The sequence below is a fragment of the Ammospiza caudacuta genome, chromosome 4 (genome assembly GCF_027887145.1).
Source record: "Ammospiza caudacuta isolate bAmmCau1 chromosome 4, bAmmCau1.pri, whole genome shotgun sequence".
Taxonomy (NCBI): Eukaryota; Metazoa; Chordata; class Aves; order Passeriformes; family Passerellidae; genus Ammospiza; species Ammospiza caudacuta.
In genome coordinates, this window is record NC_080596.1 from 48899832 (window position 1) to 48920619 (window position 20788).

At 34.3% G+C, this 20788-nt stretch overlaps 1 protein-coding gene across 1 annotated transcript in view; it reads right to left on the reverse strand.

The window, feature by feature from the left end:
- Positions 1–434: 434 nt before the first annotated feature.
- Positions 435–20788, reverse strand: part of TUSC3 (tumor suppressor candidate 3) — a 114268-nt gene continuing 93914 nt past the window's right edge. The window contains exons 8-10 of the mRNA XM_058803263.1: positions 10659–10733; positions 7843–7933; positions 435–714 (exon numbers count right to left, since the gene is read on the reverse strand). Coding sequence (XP_058659246.1) covers positions 699–714; positions 7843–7933; positions 10659–10733 — 182 coding nt within the window. The 3' untranslated portion in view covers positions 435–698. The remainder of the gene's footprint in view (positions 715–7842; positions 7934–10658; positions 10734–20788) is intronic.

The following is a 20788-nucleotide window of genomic DNA, read 5'->3' on the forward strand; positions in this document are numbered from 1 at the left end:
CATTTTGTCACCACAGACTCAGTCCTTAAAAGGATCTGAGTTCTGACTGCTGCAACACAATGAATTCCATTATGAATTTCATCCTTTGGTATAAGAGAAAGATGAACTTATAATGTATGTATTCTACACACTGCTGAGTCAGGAAGAGAACTCCAGGATGAAAATGTGTAGAATAGAATTTTATGTTAATGGCTCAGCATGTCAGAGCTGATCAGAGACTCTATACAAATACTCTGTTACAAAGCAAAGTGAGGGTAAGGTGTAGTCATTAAATAATAGTTTCCACCAGGGTGTGTCTCCTAATTGTAACTGAAGAACTGATTTTATTTTGTTCAGTTCAAAAGCACGTCTCAAACTTCAGGTGAAAAATCTCAGAAATACCCTTTGGATCCATGTAGTACAGTTAATAAGGAAGACTTAAACAGAAGCCCATTATACTGAAATTTATTTAAATTCTTGAGCACACTATATTCATAGCATTTTAGCACTTCCCAATGAGATATTTACTATATGTTTCTATAAATTATGCATTCATTGCATAAAACTGCATTCATTTCTCTATCACGATACTATATAAATTATCACAAAAACAAATGAACCAACAAAAGATTCTTGAATACATGTAACATTGGTGAGCTGAAAATAGCAGTTATAGCTTATCTTCATGGTAAGCAGCTCTAAGTGAATCCCACTTGAATTCATTTAATTAAGAAGCTGAAAAGAAAGAAAACATGATTAAATGCTGAAAAATGCATATAAAACATAGCACCAAAATTATTCGAAAAGAATAATAAACAAGGACGTCAAAACATTAATTTGAAAAGTCATTTGACATTTGTGTAATAATCTCTTAAGTTTTTATATTCCATTTAGTAATTACTAAGCAAGCATGAAAGTTATCAAATAAAACATAAGTGATTGAAACTTAAATTTGCCTATTTAAAAAAATTAAAAAGAAAAACGCTCTTCAAACATCTGTTCTCTTTAATCAAGTTCTGCATCTGCTCTTATTACTTGAAGTGAGGAATCTTTCCCAGGGGATGTTTCAGGTTTATTTAAAACCATCTTCTTTTACTGCTGAAGTGGCCCCAGAGTTGGGAGAGTATAGAGCAATTGGCAAGGCTCTGTAGGGTTGCAGACTCTTAAATTCTTAGTATTTTAATAAATTAAGAAGTTTCCAATGACATTGCTGTTTCTTTACACCTGGAAGGGAACTTTTTATTTCTAAAATGTAGATATATATTGTGTGTCACAGCTTTCTAAGTACTTAATCAAATCCCATAGACTAGGAAGTGGGAACCCAGAGAGACAGAGACTTGTGCAAGACTATGGACTAACTGTGCAAACACACAAGTTAGCAACTGCTAAATGGAAGTACTGCCTCTAGCTTTGCTGGGTAGGTCTTTCAACTCCTAGACATGCAGTGTGCACTAGCATACATGATGTAGGAATTTCACCTGTTTTTCCATTCATGGCATTAATTAGTTAATCATAACAAAACATAAATACCAGTGCCACAAGTTTAAAAGACTCTATCAGTATAAAGATGTTCGCTGCTGCAAAAGGCTGACAAGCTCGTTGGGCAAGACATACAAAGCAAAGCAAATCAGACAGCAACTGTCTGGTGCTGGGGGGGGAAGGGATTAACAACTGGGAAAAGCCAGCAAGAACTACTTCATGGAGAGAAGAATTGCAGAGGACTGAAGGGGGAAGTAAGGGAATGCTGAGCACATGTGACTGAAAACCCAGGTCTAGAACAGATGTGTAAGGCCATGTATAGGAAAGGAACTGAGAGGAGAAGAGAGAGGACTAATAGTAGTGAAAAAGTTTGGAGAAGAGTAGGAAGGGCTGAAGATTTCTTAAGCCTAGAATTGATACACTTAAGAGGTGTAGATGACTCAATATGTAACAGCAAAGAAATACAAATACAGCAGTTGGATCAACATGCTACTACCACAGCTATTGATCCTTAGTTTCGGTCTATAAGGGAACTGCACCTTTAGCAGCTAAGAGACATGATACAGAATATAGACAAAAGAAACACTGAAAGTTCTAAAACAAGTGTAGGCAGAAAGCTGAAACACCTCAATTTCCATCGGAGTATGAGGACAAACTTTTTCATTTCAAGGGTGAGAGAGCAGTGGAACAGGCTATCCAGAGAGGTTGTGGAGGTTCTTTCTGTCAAAAAACCTGCCTGGAAGTGATCTTGTTCAAACTGCTATAAGTGAACCTACTTTAGAAGAGTGATTAATCTCCAGGAGTCACTTCAACCCCAGCTATTCTTTGACTTTATGGAAAACTATAAAAAGCCAAAACGCCATGAAAAAACCATAGAGTACCACAAAGGAGGAGATGGGGGGTGGGCAGTTTCTAAAAAATCAAGAGTAACAAACTGGACAACATCCATTGGCATAGATCTGCAGACAGACAGAAGAAAACATGTTGCAAAACAGGGTGAAGCAGAATAGGAAAGCCTGGATAAACTGTGCCCCTCCAGACATAAAACTAGATGGGAATGGATAGAAATAGGTAAAAGTAAAAGGCATACGAGCAAAAAGAGTTGTTTTTAGTGGTGATAATCAAAGAAGGAAGGTCCTACTGGGAGAAGAGCATCCACACTGTTTGCCACAATAAGAAGCACATCCTTCCTAAGAGACCTGCTACAGGTCCAGACATCTAGAATTCAGATCTTCCATTTTTTTTAAGGATTAGAAACCAGCACTGATGTCAACACTTCCTATAGAGAAGAATATGGAGGTCTGTGGCTTTTCATGAACTCAGCATGCTGTTAGATGGTTTAGATGAATAGAGGGACTTTATACTGTGTTGCCTTCCACTTCCATGGGCAGCTTCTTTCATGAACAACATACTGTTTAGCCACATTAATTGTAGTAGTATAGAATATACTAAACGTAAAGGCTTTCTTTTGACAACTGTGTATTATTGTTTTCCTGTCTTTTAAAATAATCTTGATTTCTGCTGTTTTAAAGAAAGTAGCCAATTTTGCTGGACACTATAAATCAAATTGTGAATGCTGTTTTGTATCAGAAGTAGGTTTACCAATTCATAAACTTGAGGTAAATAAATGTAATTGCGCATGAAATACCTAAAAAGCTGTTAGTAGTATGCGCATGTTTATTAATAAATTTAATTTCATATGTCTGTAAATACTACTTGTTCTATGTAATAATATTTTTTCCGCCATATTTCCAAGAAATAACTATTCTATTTTAGTCACTTGCATTTAATTACAACTTTAGTATTATACAGGATTTCTTTACTGAAACTAATTTAATTACAACACAGATGTGTATACAGTGAATATAAGGATTTTTCAAGCTCAGGGGCATCTTACAATTTGTGTGTCCTGTTGCATTGACTGTCCGTCCCCACGCAATAAATGAATACTTTATGTCTGACTTAACATTTATGGGGTTTTGATGAAAATAAGGCATCTCTTATTTATCATGCTTTGCACAGCTTAGTTCATTTTATCTGCTAGCCAATAAAGAATATGTATTTTCTATTCCATCAATACATAGGTCAGAAGGCTGATTATTTTTTATGGTTTAACTAAAAAAAATTCACATTACTCTTGTAAATAATACTGAAATATAATGGCTATGAAGGATAATTGGATAATGAAATATTCAACTGCAAGGCAGGTTCTAAAAAATTCAAAATCTAATTAATGAAAAATTATGAAAACATAGAATTTTAAGGTGTTTATTTCATTTAAATTGAGATTAAAACAACTAATGATAAAATGTAGGCTTGAAAGATCAATTTGAAGTGTAAAGAGTAATGAAATGGTGGTAGAAGTTTCACTCAGAAAACAAAGCAGAAAAAACAATCTAGGGCAGTTAGGTTGCAGCCAAAGCTAAAAAAAGAAAAAAACAAGAAATGTTTTTAATACTATTAAGGCATGGATGAAACTTTTCTCTGCATCCTCTTGAAGCAGTGTAACAAATATTTACATGCCTAAAATTCCCAATAATACAATACTGTGCTTATGAACTGGTATCTTCTGTTCTTAGCATGCTCCTTCTTTTTCATATTCTGTATGCTTTTTGGGCTGGAACTGCCTATGGTGTGGTTTCCAGAGAGCCAAGCTCTTTCCTAACTTGCAAAGTCAACTCAGACTTCACTATTTTGGCATATAGTGAAGAACAGTCTCTGTGTCACTCCCATGTGTATGAGATGACAGATGAAATTCTGTATTGTTATAATTACATTTTATTGCTCAGTCACTGAGTATATCTGATATTTAATATATCATTTATTCACTTTAAATAATAGTGTGAGAAGGCTTCCTAAAAACATTGTCCAAGATATATCAACACACTTGTTATATCCAGAAAGAATTATAAAGAGAAAATGCTCAAGAGTATAAAATAAAATTATTACATAATCTTTCAACAGTTAATGATATCAAAGTGAAAGGTTTAGCAAAATGAAAAATTTCATCTCGTCCCCATAAAAAGGTAGATTAATACAGCCATGAAAAATTCCTGCCATGGCTAAAATGGGCCTAGCAGAAAGATTTGCTGCATGTGAGCTCATCTGTGATGATTGTACTTGCTTAGTGAGTAACCTTCATGATGACCCCCCACTTTGAATCACCTTTCCCATTTCAAAGCTATACTATGTAAGAGTATTTTACCAGCATATTAATGAAACAATTTTTGCCCAACATTAGCCTTCAAGAAGAAAATCTTGTGAAAGAAAGAATCAAATCAGAAATGGGAATGTCTGAAGTGGATCGAAAAGTCTTTCAAAATTACTGTCCCTTCCTATATACATGCCCTCTAAAGAGCACCTTATAGACCCCATTAGAAAAATAAATAATTTTTTTTTTCCAGTTTTTGACTGTTTATGTATACCCAGCTCTGTTTTCAGTTATCTTCGCTACCTGGAGGTCACTGCAGAAAAGAGGATGCACAGCAGATTGTGTTATTGTTTCACTTCTTACCAATGCATGATATTTCACAAAGAACTGACTTGGCTGTTCAATGCCAGGGAATGAAAACAATTTAGGACATTGGAATTTTTTTCTTTTTTAAGTAGGCTAGGGAAGTTGATGCTTGAGGTCATGCATCTAGCATTAAAGCAATTTCAGTTTTCTTTAACTGTTGCTTTAGGCAGGCCAACATAATGTCACTTTTCCCCTCACAGATCATTAGTATGCATTGTTGTTAGTATTGTTAAAGGCAAAGCTTTACTAGCCTGAGGACAATTCATCACATAAAGACTGAGAGTTTCAAGGTGAAATCTACAACCAGTGAAAGGAAAAGGATAGACATATTTCACATCTTAAGATATATCTGCATTGGGATCAATTGATGAGGTGTGGAAATGGAACTTCTTGGAAGATCTTAAGGAATTCAGACAAAAAGATTAATGGATTTTAGCACATAAGACTGAAGTTAAAATGCAAGATACTAAATTAAAAGAGGAAAGAAAAAATAAGAGTTTATATACTTGGTCCGCCTCAGTGTATTGTATATTCATTAAAATCCTTAAGAACTATTCACAAGAAACAAAGAGGCTTCTCTAAAAAATGCTGCGGGATTGTGAAGATGACACATTGTGACTACTGAAGTGTCAAATAATCAACAGTGTTTATTTAAAATAACAGCAAATTGGGTCAGAGCTACCCAAGAGACCAACAGAAACATGAACGATTTAGCACTGGAAAGGACCTGATAAATAAATTACACATTTACATTTTAAATGAGTAAATGAAATTTGATAATAGCAGAGCAAAAGGATCAGCTCCAGTGATGGTTTCCAATACTAGAGGATTGTGAGGATTTAAGATTGAATGATTAATTTATTACCATGAAAACTTGGAACCATCCAGGACAGACCAACTAAGCCCAAAAGATCTTGCTTAATCATGAAGAAGCAGTAACAGTATTTAAAAAACCCCAAGAAAACTGCATCACATTTACCCAGCTATTAAATGTTTCCTATGAGTTTAGGCATAAATGCTGTTAATTTCTTTATGAATTTACTTGATTTATAAGTTGTGGTATTGAGTCTAATTAGCTCCTTAAGACAGAATTTGGTTTATGGATCTAGTAATTTCTTCACAGTAACAACATGATATGGCACTACTTTATTTTATCAGGATTGTGATGAATTATCCTTTTTCATTGTCCTGAATTTATTTATTTTTTAACCAGCTTTAGCATACTAGCAGCTACACTTTTAATATGTATCACCTATCAAATGAATAAGCTTTTAATACAATGCTGCTCCCTAGCCCCAAATCTTGCTCTCCTTTATTCTTAGCTTGGATAATAAAAGAGAAGTATGAAATCTACATAGGCTCCAACTTCTGCTAGACACTCCCATTAAAAGACATCTGGTATTTCAATAAATTCTAGATTAATTGTGGGGAGAATAAAATTTAAAACTCTACTCCACCTAGCATTTACAGCAAACAGATTAGCAAGACAAGAGGGAAAAGCCCTACATTATTTAAATTAAGATTCTCAAAGTTTATAATACCTGATAGTACAAGATGTATTCAGTGACTAAGTTTGCACTAACACCAATGGTATGGTGTTGGCAGGCAAACTCACAGAGCACACTAATGCTCACAACGCTGCTCAGCACCAGACATCCAAGGTATCAGGCAGCAGCCAAAATCCCCTATTGCAAACATTCACAAAAGCAATGCAAAGTCTGGCACAGATATAGAAGCATGATGTTAATAGGTGGTATGAACATTCCTAATGTGAACTAAAAATGAAACTAGTAGAATTGTCAGGCTCTCTTTAGTAACTAATAAACTGCATGGCACACTTAGGAAAACTGGATCCTGCCTTTCATCCCAACTCAGTCAAGCTAGAAGTAATCTCCAGAGAGGATGGTGAGAAGCAGGACAGTCTATCCCAAATGTCTATTAATTTCATACTGATGAAATTTTGCAGTATGATGCTACCGAGTCCTTTACAGAACTCTTTCCTTAGCAGAAATTACTAAAAAGCAGGAGCAAACCTTGTGCACATATTGCAACAGAAAGAGTTTCCTTGTCTTCAGTATGGTGTTATTAAATAATAAAACTAATTTGAAGAAACCTAAATGTCAATTAAATAGCGTAAAGAGACCAAGCTCTGTAAAAATTCAAATAGTTCTGAAGTCTTAGAGCACAAACTAACAGAAAAATTGTAAGGTTATAGCTGAAATGTTACTGAAGTCTTAGAGCAAAAACTAACAGAAAAATTGTAAGGTTATAGCTGAAATGTTACATCTAAGTTGGCTTTGCAAGGCTGAATCCTTTTTAGTGGAATTTAACAAAAAATACAAAACTGGCTGTTGTACTAATCATGTGGCCGAATCAGAGAAATCTACTTTTTCACTTGTCAGAAAAACTGCAGCTGTTTAACTGACAGGTATATGTATAAGTTAGAAAAACTATAATCCTTTCTCTCCTGCATGGTGCGACTGACAAAAGAAAAGGGTACTTTTAGTGAAGTCAAATCTTAGCAGCATACAGTGCTTTGTTTTTTGTGCTCTGTCTTATGTACATCTTAGTTATACAAAAATAAACATCTAATAAAGCCTTACAAACCAAAGCATGTTTTTTTTCTGCATTTTTCAGGGGGCCGCTGCGTATGTCACACATCTGTGCTCAAACCCTTTTAACTGGTCTGCTTTAACAGTTGCACTCCAGCCCTTTTTGGGTTGTTTAAATTAATCACCAGTCTTCCTGCTTCTATCACCTTCCATTGACTTCAGTGGTAAAGATTAAAGATTGTTTAGCTGAAAGCAATTCTTAAACTTCTACAGAGCTATTACAGTCTATAGGATGAGAATTTAAAGACAGATTACCTGTACGGGTAGCCATGGTATTTGGAGCGAAATATTGACAGCAGGAAGCTGAAGAAAAAGACCACAAGACCAAGGCCTACCAGACATATTACTGGAAAGAAAATAACTTTGTTTATTAGCACATAAAAGATTTAAAACTGCAATCTCTACAAACAATATTATTTATGTCAATCATTTATAGAGAATTCTGACACAGTTAAATACAAAATGTTACTGCCTTGACTACTGAAGCCCACTATCTTCTGACAGGATTTCAAACAGATATGGAAATAACATTTATGGTTATTAGGAAAAAATAACCTGTCAGGGCAAATGTATTTTCAAGAAAAAAGCAGAAATTTGAAAGTCAAATGTATGTGGATGCAATCACTTTACTGCTGATAATGGATTTAATAGCCCATTAAATTATACATATCAAATAATGTCATTTCAGGTATTTGCTTGTTGTTTTTGGAAAAAAAAAATTCCATTTAGAAAAATGCCCCTTGACTAATGGAATCATGTTGTCTCTAGCCAACCGTCTATGGCTGAAGTAGTAGTAAAGGCAGCTTAGTAACTACTATATCAAGTTAATAATTGCTAAAAATGTCACTGTTCTAAGTTCCAAGGCTGGCAGCCAAATTACTTTTTACTCTTAGCTCACTAGCAATATAAATCTTCAGGTTCTGAAGATGATAACAATGATGCAGATCTTCTGATACCGTCCAGGTGAAAGTGCTTTGCATCTTTTCAGACAAAGAATGAACTAACAAAGTAAATGCTTAAATTAACAAACAAAATTTGGAACATCTGTTGGCATCCTGTGCACTAATAGCATAAAACCTTCTTGATTGTGATAGCCCACTCTACTGCAAGTAATTTTTTTAAAAAGGGGCACATGTTCCAAACTGAGATGCAGCTCATCTACATTAGATAACATTTTGATTCTAGTGAGCTACTTTGATTTTAAAAATTCCTCTTCTTATACTATTCCTGCTTCAGCCAACTCTTTGCTATTTAATTGCAATATTCATGCTTCAAAAGTGTGCTGCCTTTGAGTGAAGGATGAGAAAACATGAAGCCAAGGAAACGGACAATGATGCATTTTTTCATTAAAACTGACCATGTGGAAAGTGACACATGTCAACTGGAATATAAAATTTCTTTTGAGAAAACTAGCCAGGTACAAACCTAATAAACATACTTCATTATAAAGAAATCACCACTCACAAATATGATTTACAAGCATGGATGAATAAACTGGAAGCATGAACAGTGCAAAGCAGATACACAAAAAACATTCACATAATGGCCACAAAGAGCCTGAGTTTTTACTGCAATCCACTGATATTTCACTGTGCCTGTGTTCACAGGCCCAGATCTTCAATCATATTCCAGTTAAACTTATGGCACTGTATCCTTTTGATACCTTATGAAGGCTGTCCTAGAACAGAGTAGACAGAGCTAAAGAATAAAATAGGTGTTAAAGGCCTCAATGATCACACCTTGGGCAGCACAAGAGCCCAGCCAGGGCTACACCCAAGATAAACCAAAATGGTACAGAATGGGCGATTGGTCACAAGGTCTCATAGTTTTATAAGTCCTGGTACATTTGCATATTGGAGTTAATGGTCCAATTATAGCTTTAGGTTATGAAGTCCCATCCTTCCTGTTTTTCTCTCTTCGTTCCACTGTTGTTTATGCTCTTGGACCTGAAATTTGGATAAGTTGTCCTTGTTCCCAAGCTAGAAAAGGAATTGTTTTGTCTACCTACTCTGTGAAGAGAGCTCACCATCCCTTTATATGAAGCTCAGAACTACACACTAAAGCAGTACAGAATCTGAAAAATATAAAAGCAAAAAACCTAAGGCATCACTTTGACACCACTGTTATAGCTAGCTGCTATAGAAGATATTCAGAATTAATGACACATCTACAGCTTGCTGAAGGAGACCTTCAAATCACTATAGAGATATCTCTAGTTATTCACCCAGTTATCATGAAGAGTTCGAGAATCCTTTTGAAGAAAATGGTTGGCCAGCTCTATCTGCAATACTGTGTATTACAGGGAACCTAAAGAACTGGCCTCAAAAGAAAGAGGAGGCAGTGTAGGAATTCTGATATCTTCCAAAGACCTTCAATGGCTTGTATGAGAAAAATAAGGGTATATACAAGGTGCAAAGGCAGATGGGCATCTTTGTTTCAACCCATGTCATACTCATTAAAACCTTGTTTGACATAACAGTGAGGAATTTTGATTCTGGATAAAACACTTTCATATTGTGTGTTTATGTGATTCATTGAGAAAAAAAATCTCACAAATATTCTGAGTACCAACTAAATTCAGAAAAACATTAAAAATTGCACTTCAAGCTAAATATCTTTAGACATTTCAGATTAGGTATGTTCTGTATTAAACCTACTGTTGGGCTTCCACCTTCCTCTGGAGACTTGATACTGGCAAGAGTACCAAATAAAATAATTTTCACACTCTTTTGGATGTTGCCATCTTAAAACAACATTTTGAAACTCTTGTTTTTTAATACCACCGACTTCTGATATAATTCAAGAGCCAAAAAGCATTTATGCAATGTAGTAGAGATACTGTGTCAAGCTGTACCTTGGCTGAAAATGCTTAAAGCAATTTTTTACTGTTACTATTTCATGTGAATGTAGTTTTATCAACAGAATTTTTATGCTTTCCTCTTTTCCAAACAACTAAAGGTAAACATTGGTTTAAGTAGAGACTGTCTGAAAACTTAATCAGATATTCACTTGTAATTTCACAGCGTCTTCTAATTGTCCAAGCATTACTTTAGCTATAAAGTACAACTTACTTCTCCTTTTTCCAACATCTCCTTTGGAGGTAGCAGCTTCATTCAGGAGTACCATTCCCATGGTGATAGCAGCATCTGAATTGCCATTGTCAAGGAAAGCAGCAGATGTGTGGATACCTCAGAAAGCCACAAAGGTACATCTATGAACTACAGCTCTCAAGTTCATAAAATGAAAGAAGGTATTCATATATAACAAATGCATATCGCAATCTGTACTGTACTGATACATTCACCTGTGGCAAAAATGTGCAGGAATTTCTTTGTGCATTCTGGATTTTAAAAAAATCAAAGAAGGAGAAGTCATCAAGTAGGACACAAATTTTGGACAGTTATGGAAATATCCATTCCCCAATATTTTAAAATATTCTGTATATTGTAGCAGAAGATTTTTAAAAAGCAAAAACTGTAAGATCCAGAAATCATTCACTGCAATTGCACAAAATTCACTGTTTATTTGACACAGAGTGAAGCAGTTGGACTGGTTTATCTTCCTCTGCATTTAGATAAGACATTAACTCCCTCTTTAGTGTCATATTGCTTAACAGTTTAGCAGAGAAACATCTCAGAGGCAAAGTCCTCAGTCACTTTCAGTGTTTTGTTGTCTCATTATGACTGTTACAAACGTGAACAAGTACATAACAATAAAACAATTTCACTAATCTAGCAAGCTCTTAAGCCATTCTCCTGATTGTTTATTTGAAACCATATCAACAAAAAGGAACAGTTACTACTGTGCATAACATCTGTTCTGAAGCAGAGGCAAGCCTGAATGCTACTCTGAAGCAGGTGTGAATCATGAGAAGCATAGGTCACAACAGCAGCAAACACAAACTTCAACACACTTTTACAGATGGTCAAATAAGGTTCCAGGTTTCAACATTACTTAACCGAGGGCATGATGACTACAGACTTCAAGAATAAGATGTTATTATTTATGCACACCATTCAAGAAGATACTTCAAATGTGCTAGATCCATAAGTAATACCTGCCTCTCATAACATTACACTTGCACTAATCATAATATATTAATATTTTTCATTTTAGGAATGTTCAAAATTAGACCAAAATGTTCAAAGGCATCTGAAATTTTCATTGTAAAATTTTAATTAAGCTGAGCTTGAGCAAAAGGATTTAGAACTGTCAATGCTAACACAATCACACTTCCTAAGAGATGAGCAGCCTGATTCAGGTTTGACTTCCAAATTTTATACACACAAACTGAGAAAAGTCAAATGAAGAATAACAAGATTTTTAGAAGTATACATCAATGGTGAAAGATGGCAGAAGCAAATAGGCAACATAGAGGAAATATAATTTTTACATCACCTCTTTGATGCAGACATCTTCCTACAGTCCTAAGTTAAGCTCCAATTAAAATCATGCTAGTAACTCAAATTAAATTCCTCACACATGTACAAGCTGCAAGACACAGAGCTAGTCTGTGAATAATTGGTTACATTCAAGTCTTCCAAAAGCTTATGACTGCACTTGAAAAAATACTAAAAAAAAAAAAAAAAAAAAGGCAAAATACTGTGAAAAAAAATAATCTTGGAATCCGTGATACAAAAATTGCTTTCTAAAAGTTTTACCTGTTAAGATTCAGATACATGAGCACATGAGACTGGGAATCTCCTGTTCTACTGCTATGCTCTCCGTAGGGAAAAAGAATTGGGGAGAATGTAATGAGAATAATTCAGTTCTTCATTTTTCAATGTTACAAAACCATAAAGATTAATTAATTGAGGCAGTTGTCACAAAAAGGGCTGAGAAAAAATATTCCATATGTATTTCTACCCTATTAAAGAAAAGCCCCTAAGGCAGCATTACCTAATAACTTTATTTTATCAATTCCTCACTTAGATTTTAGTAGTGTTTTTCTCCTGAGTTTAACAGTCAAGGGAAAAAAAACTCATAGTCCCAAGATGTAAAGGTAACTCACCAGGTCCTCTTGGGAAAGTGCTACTTTTTGCAAAGGTTTTGAAATGCATTGTAAATGTTTTTGTGGTTTTTATTTTTTTCCTTGATTATCTCATGCAGTACCAGTACATAGTGTGGTTCTTTGCTATTTCTCTTACCTGACTGCTTCTGAGAAACAAACCAACCAACCACACACTAAAAAGCCATTTGGGAGACCTCTCTTCTGTAACAAAGTTCTTATTTTCTTAGCAGACCATGAGTTTGATTCACTTTTCTTATCATCAGCAACAACAATCTCACCAAAGTAAGTTGTTTGCTCTGCAACTGAGAACTATAGATCTGTAACCACATGAATTGTGCTGGGGAATTCTTCCCCTCTCTTTTGGAGCTTCACATCATTACCCCTAAAGCTTCCCTAACGCTGTCACTATTTTTGCTTCAGTTGTTGCTTTCTAACCTTAATCAACATTGCTGAGCTTTCAGCCTCATTGGCTGCCTTTTACCTTCAATGACATCAGCTTCACAGTCACACTATAACACTGTGCACGCTACTTGCCTCAGCTCTCTGTTGCTAAAATAAAAATTCAACCTGAGTTGTCATTTTGATACAGAGAATATATAGCTTGTTACTATTTTTCACTCATTTCTAACATTCTATCTTATGCCTTCACAATCCTTGATATTATACAACACAAAGCAGCAGTCCCAGCTCTGAAAATAATCTTTTACAGTATCACAATTCTCTAATAGTGCAGAATGTAAGATGCATCAAAAGATGTACTTATTTTCCAATTCCTCTTTATCTGCCTCACTATGCATTATGAAACTATTTTGAAAAGATGAGGGGAATGTGGCACTCAGATAAGCCATAGAAAGCAAATGTTTTCTTATGAATTTATTCCTCTATTGATATTTTTTGTGTAAATCCTGTTATATACCTTCCCAAATTATTACACTTTTACATATGAAACTTCTGCTTTTCCTTTTCCCAGCTGATAGGTTTTCATAAAAATTGAAAACATATTATTTACATAGGGTTTTTGAAAAGGTTTTGAATTTTGATAGAGAAAGAACAACAGATTTAAAGCACGATGAAAAAGGCAGTAATAATCACAATTTATAAGCTTACACAGAAAATGGTCAGTAGTAACAGAATAAAATATTGAGCCCTGAAAAAGTCAATATGAGTTATCAGAAATAGGGAAAAAAACAGACCACTAAATCCAAAACAAAACAAAACAAAAAATACTGGATCAATAAAATCAAAATTATAGATATCCTACAAAATAAAACTAATTGTTAGTAAATTTTGGATACTTATTATTATTAACATACTTTAATAGAAAATTTAATCACAGAATGCCCAAAAGGAAGAAAACCTGATCAATCCAAAGTTTATGATTGTAATACATAATTTATATCTTTATATCACAAATTTATTTGTAATTAGCAGTAAGTGAGGAATGAAAGAAAGAGAGAAAATAGCCTGACTAGCATTTTGTTACTTTTGTGAAAAAAGTTTGGTGGTCTCATTCATATTCAGTTGTTTTTTTGCCAAGGGTGCAAAATCTGGCATTAGCATTACAAACATAGAAAGAAACAAGTACCTTTTAAAATGCAGATCATGCAGTTGCTTAATAACACATGAGCAAGAAAAACTAGAGAACAAAATATTCATCCACTTGAGCCTGTGCTCAGTTTACTGTTACCTAAAATGGGGATAGATTATCATTCAATCTTTAAAAATTGATGGTTCAATTTAGCAGACATGGAACAAATAAAAGCACATACTTTTTTTCAAGGAGTAATACGATCAACAGAAATATCTACAGAGGTTTTGTCTTCTCTCTCTTTTTTCCTTTTGTTCAATTTTCTTTTTTTTTTTCTTTTGATTTTATTTTTTGTTTGCTTTGCTTTTTGCTGGGAGTGATGATTAGAACATGAGAAATTCTTTGCTCGCCCCTCACAAGAGGGCATATTATGCTGATAGAGATATTTACTTTTTCTTAATGAGACTTAAACTTCTGTGTTAGAGATGCCAACTTCCCTATGTTTCATCTCACTTAAGAAGGATGATTTCTAAATCAGAAGTTGAAAAAGTGGAGAACAGTCTGAAAATTTTCTGAATATGGATTTATGGATGAATACACAGTCAAGCTCTATTTAAGTATTTTTTAATGGCCTGAAATCCAGTAGTAATGATACTAACAACAACACTAAACATTCTTGCTGTTTAAAACCTTCTGGCTTCAGCTTAACTGAATGGTTCTTCAATAATTTTAGGAAGTATCCCAGAAGTCTTGGCACTCACAGAATTCTACTCAGCTCCTTGAAATATGCATGTCACAACAGTGAAGTAGCTCAAAGTTTGCATTTCTACCATTAAAATTCCAACTATACTATACCACTTTCCTTTTTCATGCTTTTTCATCATTTTAACAGAGCAGAGAATAGGTTTCACACTAATATAGAATGTCCTATAGTGAAGAAGTTTATTATTAATTTGATTATTTCAGCTTCAATTTATGAAACTGTCACTCTAATCCACAGACAGTCTGAAAGAACCATTGCTCTTGTGGTGCTTTTAGACATCTGAGAATGGAAAGGCCATATAACAGCATCAGAAGAAGAAAAAGACTCTGGAATCTGTTTTAATTCAGCTGCAAAATGGAGCATAGAGATACCTGATTAATTTTGTGTTAAATCACTAACCAAACATTCAGAGTTTTTCAGCCTGATTTACATCCTAATTATTCACATTTAGGATCAGCTAAAACTAACACTGGGGAAATGATTTTTACATTTATTATTTATGACCTTTTTGGTTGAATAGATTACATCTAATGAAACTTCTGTCCCTCTTGCAAATTTCTATAGTGTGGTTTGCCCCATAATATCTTTTTCTAGCTTTACTTATATTTTCTAAACCATTTAGTTAAATTTTCAAATATGTATTTCAAATAAATATGCAAATCACAAAAGTATAAACACCTCTAGAACAGGTAGATGTATAACAGTACTTTACTTTCATTCATGTTAAGCATACCAGAGAAACAAATAAATGAGGGAATTTCTTAACAGTTTAATTTAACTTTTAAACGCAGACACATTTCCTAAAACAAACTTCATTTGACCTATTTTTAAGTATTGATGAGGCTATATAATTTTCTCTCAGTATTCTAACACTATTACAAACTACCTTATCTACCTTATTTTCAAGCACTTTATTTCAAACACTAGACCTATGATGTCTCATCTGTTTGTTAGCACACACTTGATTCTTGCATACAGGCCCAGTCTCTCTTGCTTTCTCTATAAACCTATAAATATTTTTGAGAATATCACAATTTTTTTTCCTCACTATAAGTCATCATCAGTGTGAGTCTAGGCTGTTGTTTTACTCTCCAACATTGCTAGGATCTAGGCAATATAATTTATTTCTTAGCTGAATGCACTTGAGGACGACTCCATTTAGTAAAAGATATCTGTGGATCCAAAAAGTAAAACATTAAACTTTGGACTAGTTTTCTGCATCTTTTATCAAGCTAATATGTTTCTTAACCACTAAAATAATTAACTGAAGCCTAAACAAACCCTTAAAAATGTCTTCAGCCCATGGTCAGTGAATGCCTCTTGTTGTGTGGACTAGTAGTCAGCTGTTTGTGAAAGGCAAATAAAAATGGGCCAATTGCCAGAGGAGCTGACAGCTAGATCAGCTTTGCAGAGGTCTGCACTTGCATTGGAAAATTTTAACCAGAAACTGAAAACTGTTGAAAATCACTGAAATTCAGAGTTGGTAAATTCATACAGACGACACACACCATGTGTGAAGGTAGTTCACCAATTCCAGAGTACTGCCATTAGCTGATGAAAGATTATGAATTATGCTTCATGTTGTGTTAAAAATGCCCAACTGTAAATTTAAGATCTCTGCATATCTCTCTCCCATTTAAGGATCCTTAATGTCTTTTCTAAAGGGTCATATTATGAATTGCTTTAAGGCCAAGTGTTGCGCTGCGAGCAGTAGGAGACTTTGTTAACACAAAACTGTCTTGATTTTTCTAGCTATCATCTCCTTATGCTTCACTCCATTTAGGAGGAATCAGACAGCTTCCAGAAGAATCAGAATAAGTTACAAGGTTAACAGGCAGTACTGGCAGCTAATGCAAGTAAATAACAGAAAATGTACAGGATGTTCTGCTGCTTTGGATGTTGATTTCCAAAGTTAATTAGGAAGCATGCTTAAATATGCTATAATGTTTTGGTTTTAGTCCTAACTTTATCCACCGTGGTCTTCTTTCTTTTTTATCCTTAAGATCAAGAATACAATAATCTTGTCTCACTGCTTTATTTACCATCCTTATTCACTTTACCATATAATCTCTGAGGAACACACAACTAGTTGTGCATGTTGATGCAAAAGTGACAGAATCTTACTGCTGAGAGCTAAGTGAATATTGTTCTACTAACTTATAACTCAAAATTTCAGATTCTTATGCTCAGTGACTCTGATATACAGAAAGTCATCTCTTTACATTCATCTTATGGAAAAGTTTCCTCACACCACAGAGGCACTTAATACACTTAATTTAAATTCTCTCTGTAGGACAGGAAATATTATCTCTTTCATAATAGGTGTCATTTTAATGCTACCAAAAAGCTTTGTCCTTTTCCCTTTCAATCAGTATCTCATATCCACCTACACAGGTGTCCCATTAAACTTTGCCTTGGGAATTCAAATTAGGAAACTGAAAAAATATTTCCATTTTTACTTAGGTGCATGTATTTAATCAGCATCAATGCAAAGTTTAATAGTAATAACGAGAAAACATACCAGGTTAATCATAACTGCAAATTCCTATAATAATGGGTTTTGGTTAATATATCTCTTGTATAGGAGCTGTATTATATAAATATGTTATATAAGTAAATAAGGAAATTTTTTAATAACTGAAACTCTTTTGATAATTAAAATATTTACTTTTAAATTTACTCATTAAAGTAGGGATCCACTGTACTACAAAAGGGGAAAAAACTATGACATATTACATTCAAAACAGTTTTATTTCTCTGGGGAATGACATAAAAACTTGATGAAAATTCATTAGAAATACTGAATGGTGTCTACAAAAAGGAGGAATAAAAGAATTTAAGAAATCTTTTAACTTCAACACAACTTATCAAAAATTATTACTCCTTATCTTTCTTGCTGTATCTTGACACCCAGAGCAATATTTACAGCTGCACATTCAATGCCTTTTTGGATATAACAGCATATCCACTATCTGTATTCAACTCTAGTTAATTACAACAGTAATACTGATTGGGCAGTCTACTGCATGTCATTTCTCTTAGGCAATGACAGCTCTTCATTCCAAAGTTATCTCTCTTTTGCCTTTATGTCTTCTTAATAACTCTAGCAACAGTACTTCAATACCCTTGTCTTTAGTTTCTCTTTCTTGTCTCTCCAAGAATGTCAACCTACTCAGCATTTAAAAAAATTTTATTAGTACCCAATCATTTCTGCTGACTCCTCTTATCTATGACCCAATTTCTGTCAGAAGAGGGCTGCAAGAATAGACACCACAAGCCTGGAACATCTTCTGCATGGGGAAAGAGAATTTTTCAACTTGGAAATAAGAAAAAAGAAGTATCTTTGGTGAACTCTATAAAGCTCCAAATAGAAGAGGAAAAAAGAGAGAGAATGGACTGCTTCCCATGACTTATATACTAAAGTTACACAATATATTTATTGTGCAAATATTAGGCAAAAAAAATCCTAAAGGAATAAATTCTGCATACTACATGAAGTTTACACTGAAAATTCATTTCTATAGAATATTATCCCATAATTAATTCAAAAAAGGATTAAAAAGAACTAAGAATTTATTAATTGATTACTAGAATCTATAACATTCTTTATAGTCAATCTGGCTCAAAATATGCCTGAATAATTTATTCCGTTTGTTTATTTTGTTTTGCACAATTTTTCTCTATGTTCTTAAAAGTAATTGCTGCACTAATACATGTGGATGCAAACTAATGATAACTTGAGAAGATGATAAACTTTATTGCTGAATCAGAATCTGTTTAGATATGTGCTGTTTTTGCATGGTAGAACTGGATATTGAGCACACAATTACACTGCCTTACCAGGACTGTGACTGTGAACTAAGTTACTGCTCTCTGTAAACTGTGTAGTCCTAGGGTCCTTACAGATACGCAAACTCTTCAAGAGCAAAACCCTGAATAACAGACTGCACAATGCCTAGCATGTTCACAGCTCCATATACATCACTGCTTTTATAAAATTTATCAAAACAAAATTCACTTTGAAAAAATCTATTCCATGCTCTTAAAGTTTTCTTTGTGGCATCTGCCATATTTATTCTACAGCAGTTATACTTCTATTTATGTAATGACTTTTTGATAAATTTTCTACTTCATCAGGAAGTCTCTATACAGAAATAATTCTACAACCCCTTCCAAAGCATTATGTGTGTGAATTGAGTCTAGTTGCTTGAAGCACTGATTATCAAGATGATGTGGGGATATATATTACATAAAACTTCTCAATTGCATATAATCACAAGGATTTCTTGTTTCTGGGGAGGATGTAAAAATTGGCCAATTTCAAAGAAAACTGAAAGCAGATAGAAAAGACCAGCATATTTTTATGGATATAATCTCAAATTAAATTTATACCTAACTCTTTTTCCATATTACTTTTTTTTTCTGGAAATAATGATAGAAATATTTTCTTTTTAAAATTTTTTTTAAACTGTCAATTTATGGTGAACAATGATGTATAATGTGGCATGAATAAAAGCAAAACTTGGCTTTTGTTTTATTCCTAGGCAATAAAAAGCTAAAACATAAAGGATCACATACTTTTATTCCATAGAGTGTTCTCTTCATTTTTTAATGAAAGCTTCACTAAAGCTCTTCCACCAATTCTATAAGGCTGGCAAAAGAAATCCAAAGGGAAGCCAAATGTTATGTCAGACAAGATTGTAATTCATACCAGAATGCACCATGAACTGTAGGTGGGAAGGTTCAGACTGGATGAAAAACAGCTTCACAGCTGAAACTGCCCAGAGAGATTACGTGATCTCCATCCCTGAAGTTTTGAAAAAATTGCTCCTGACAACACCAAGAAAGCCAAGCTCCAGTGTTAGTGATAATCTTTCATTAAAAGGAAGACTGCAGTATGTAGTCTTCCAAGATCCCTTTCAATCAAGACTTTTATGATTTCCATAATTATGTCCTGAAGTTAACTCTCCAATACAAGAGAAAAGGGAGCCAAAGAACAAAACTGAGTCAGAGTCATCTTGTCAGCATAACACAGATTGCTCGAAGTAATAGCCTGGAAGTCACAGAAGTGTGTAATATAAGCACCATGATATCTTAGAGGTCTTTTCCAACCTTAATGATCCTCAGATATCCAGCCATGTCTTTTCACTGTTCTCTGCTACATGTTCATAAAGACATGTAGTTCATTAAGCCCATGAAGAACTTTCTCCCATTGGAGGAAGCAAGGGAAGAGTGTGATGAGTCCTCATCCTGAGGAAGAAAGAGAGGCAGAGACAATTGTGATGAACCAGACACAACTTCCATTCTCAATCCCTTTGCACCACTGTGGGAGACCAAGTCGACAAATCAGGAGTAAAGTTAACCTTAGGAGGAAGGGAGGTGTGGAGGGAAAGTCATTTTAAGATCTGGTTTTGTTTCTCATTACCCTTCTCTGATTTGACTGGTAGTAACTTCAATTAATTTCCTTGAGTCTCTCCCTGTCCTTATCTTGACCCATGAACCTTTTGCTACATTTTCTCTCCCCTGACCAGCTGAGGAGTGACTGAGTGGCTTTGGCAGGCCCCTGTCCGGCCAGGGTCAGCCCACCCCTAGTGCCAATGAAATTCACCCCTATTACCAGTCCTAGGTGAGTACATTGTACGTGTACATATACCTGGTATGTAATCAGTAAATTTTATAGATTTTACTGAATTTAATTTTGCCTTATAAAAAGACTTAAACTGTATCTGAAATCTTCACAAGTACTTCTTACCCAAGTCCCAATTATGTAGCTGAAGCATGGAAAACCAGATCTTTATACAGAAATCAACTAGCAGATGGGGTAGGATCGCTATTTAAAACAAAATACAGAAATGCAAAGGAAACTCATATTTTTTCATCTGAGGTATTAAAAATTCAC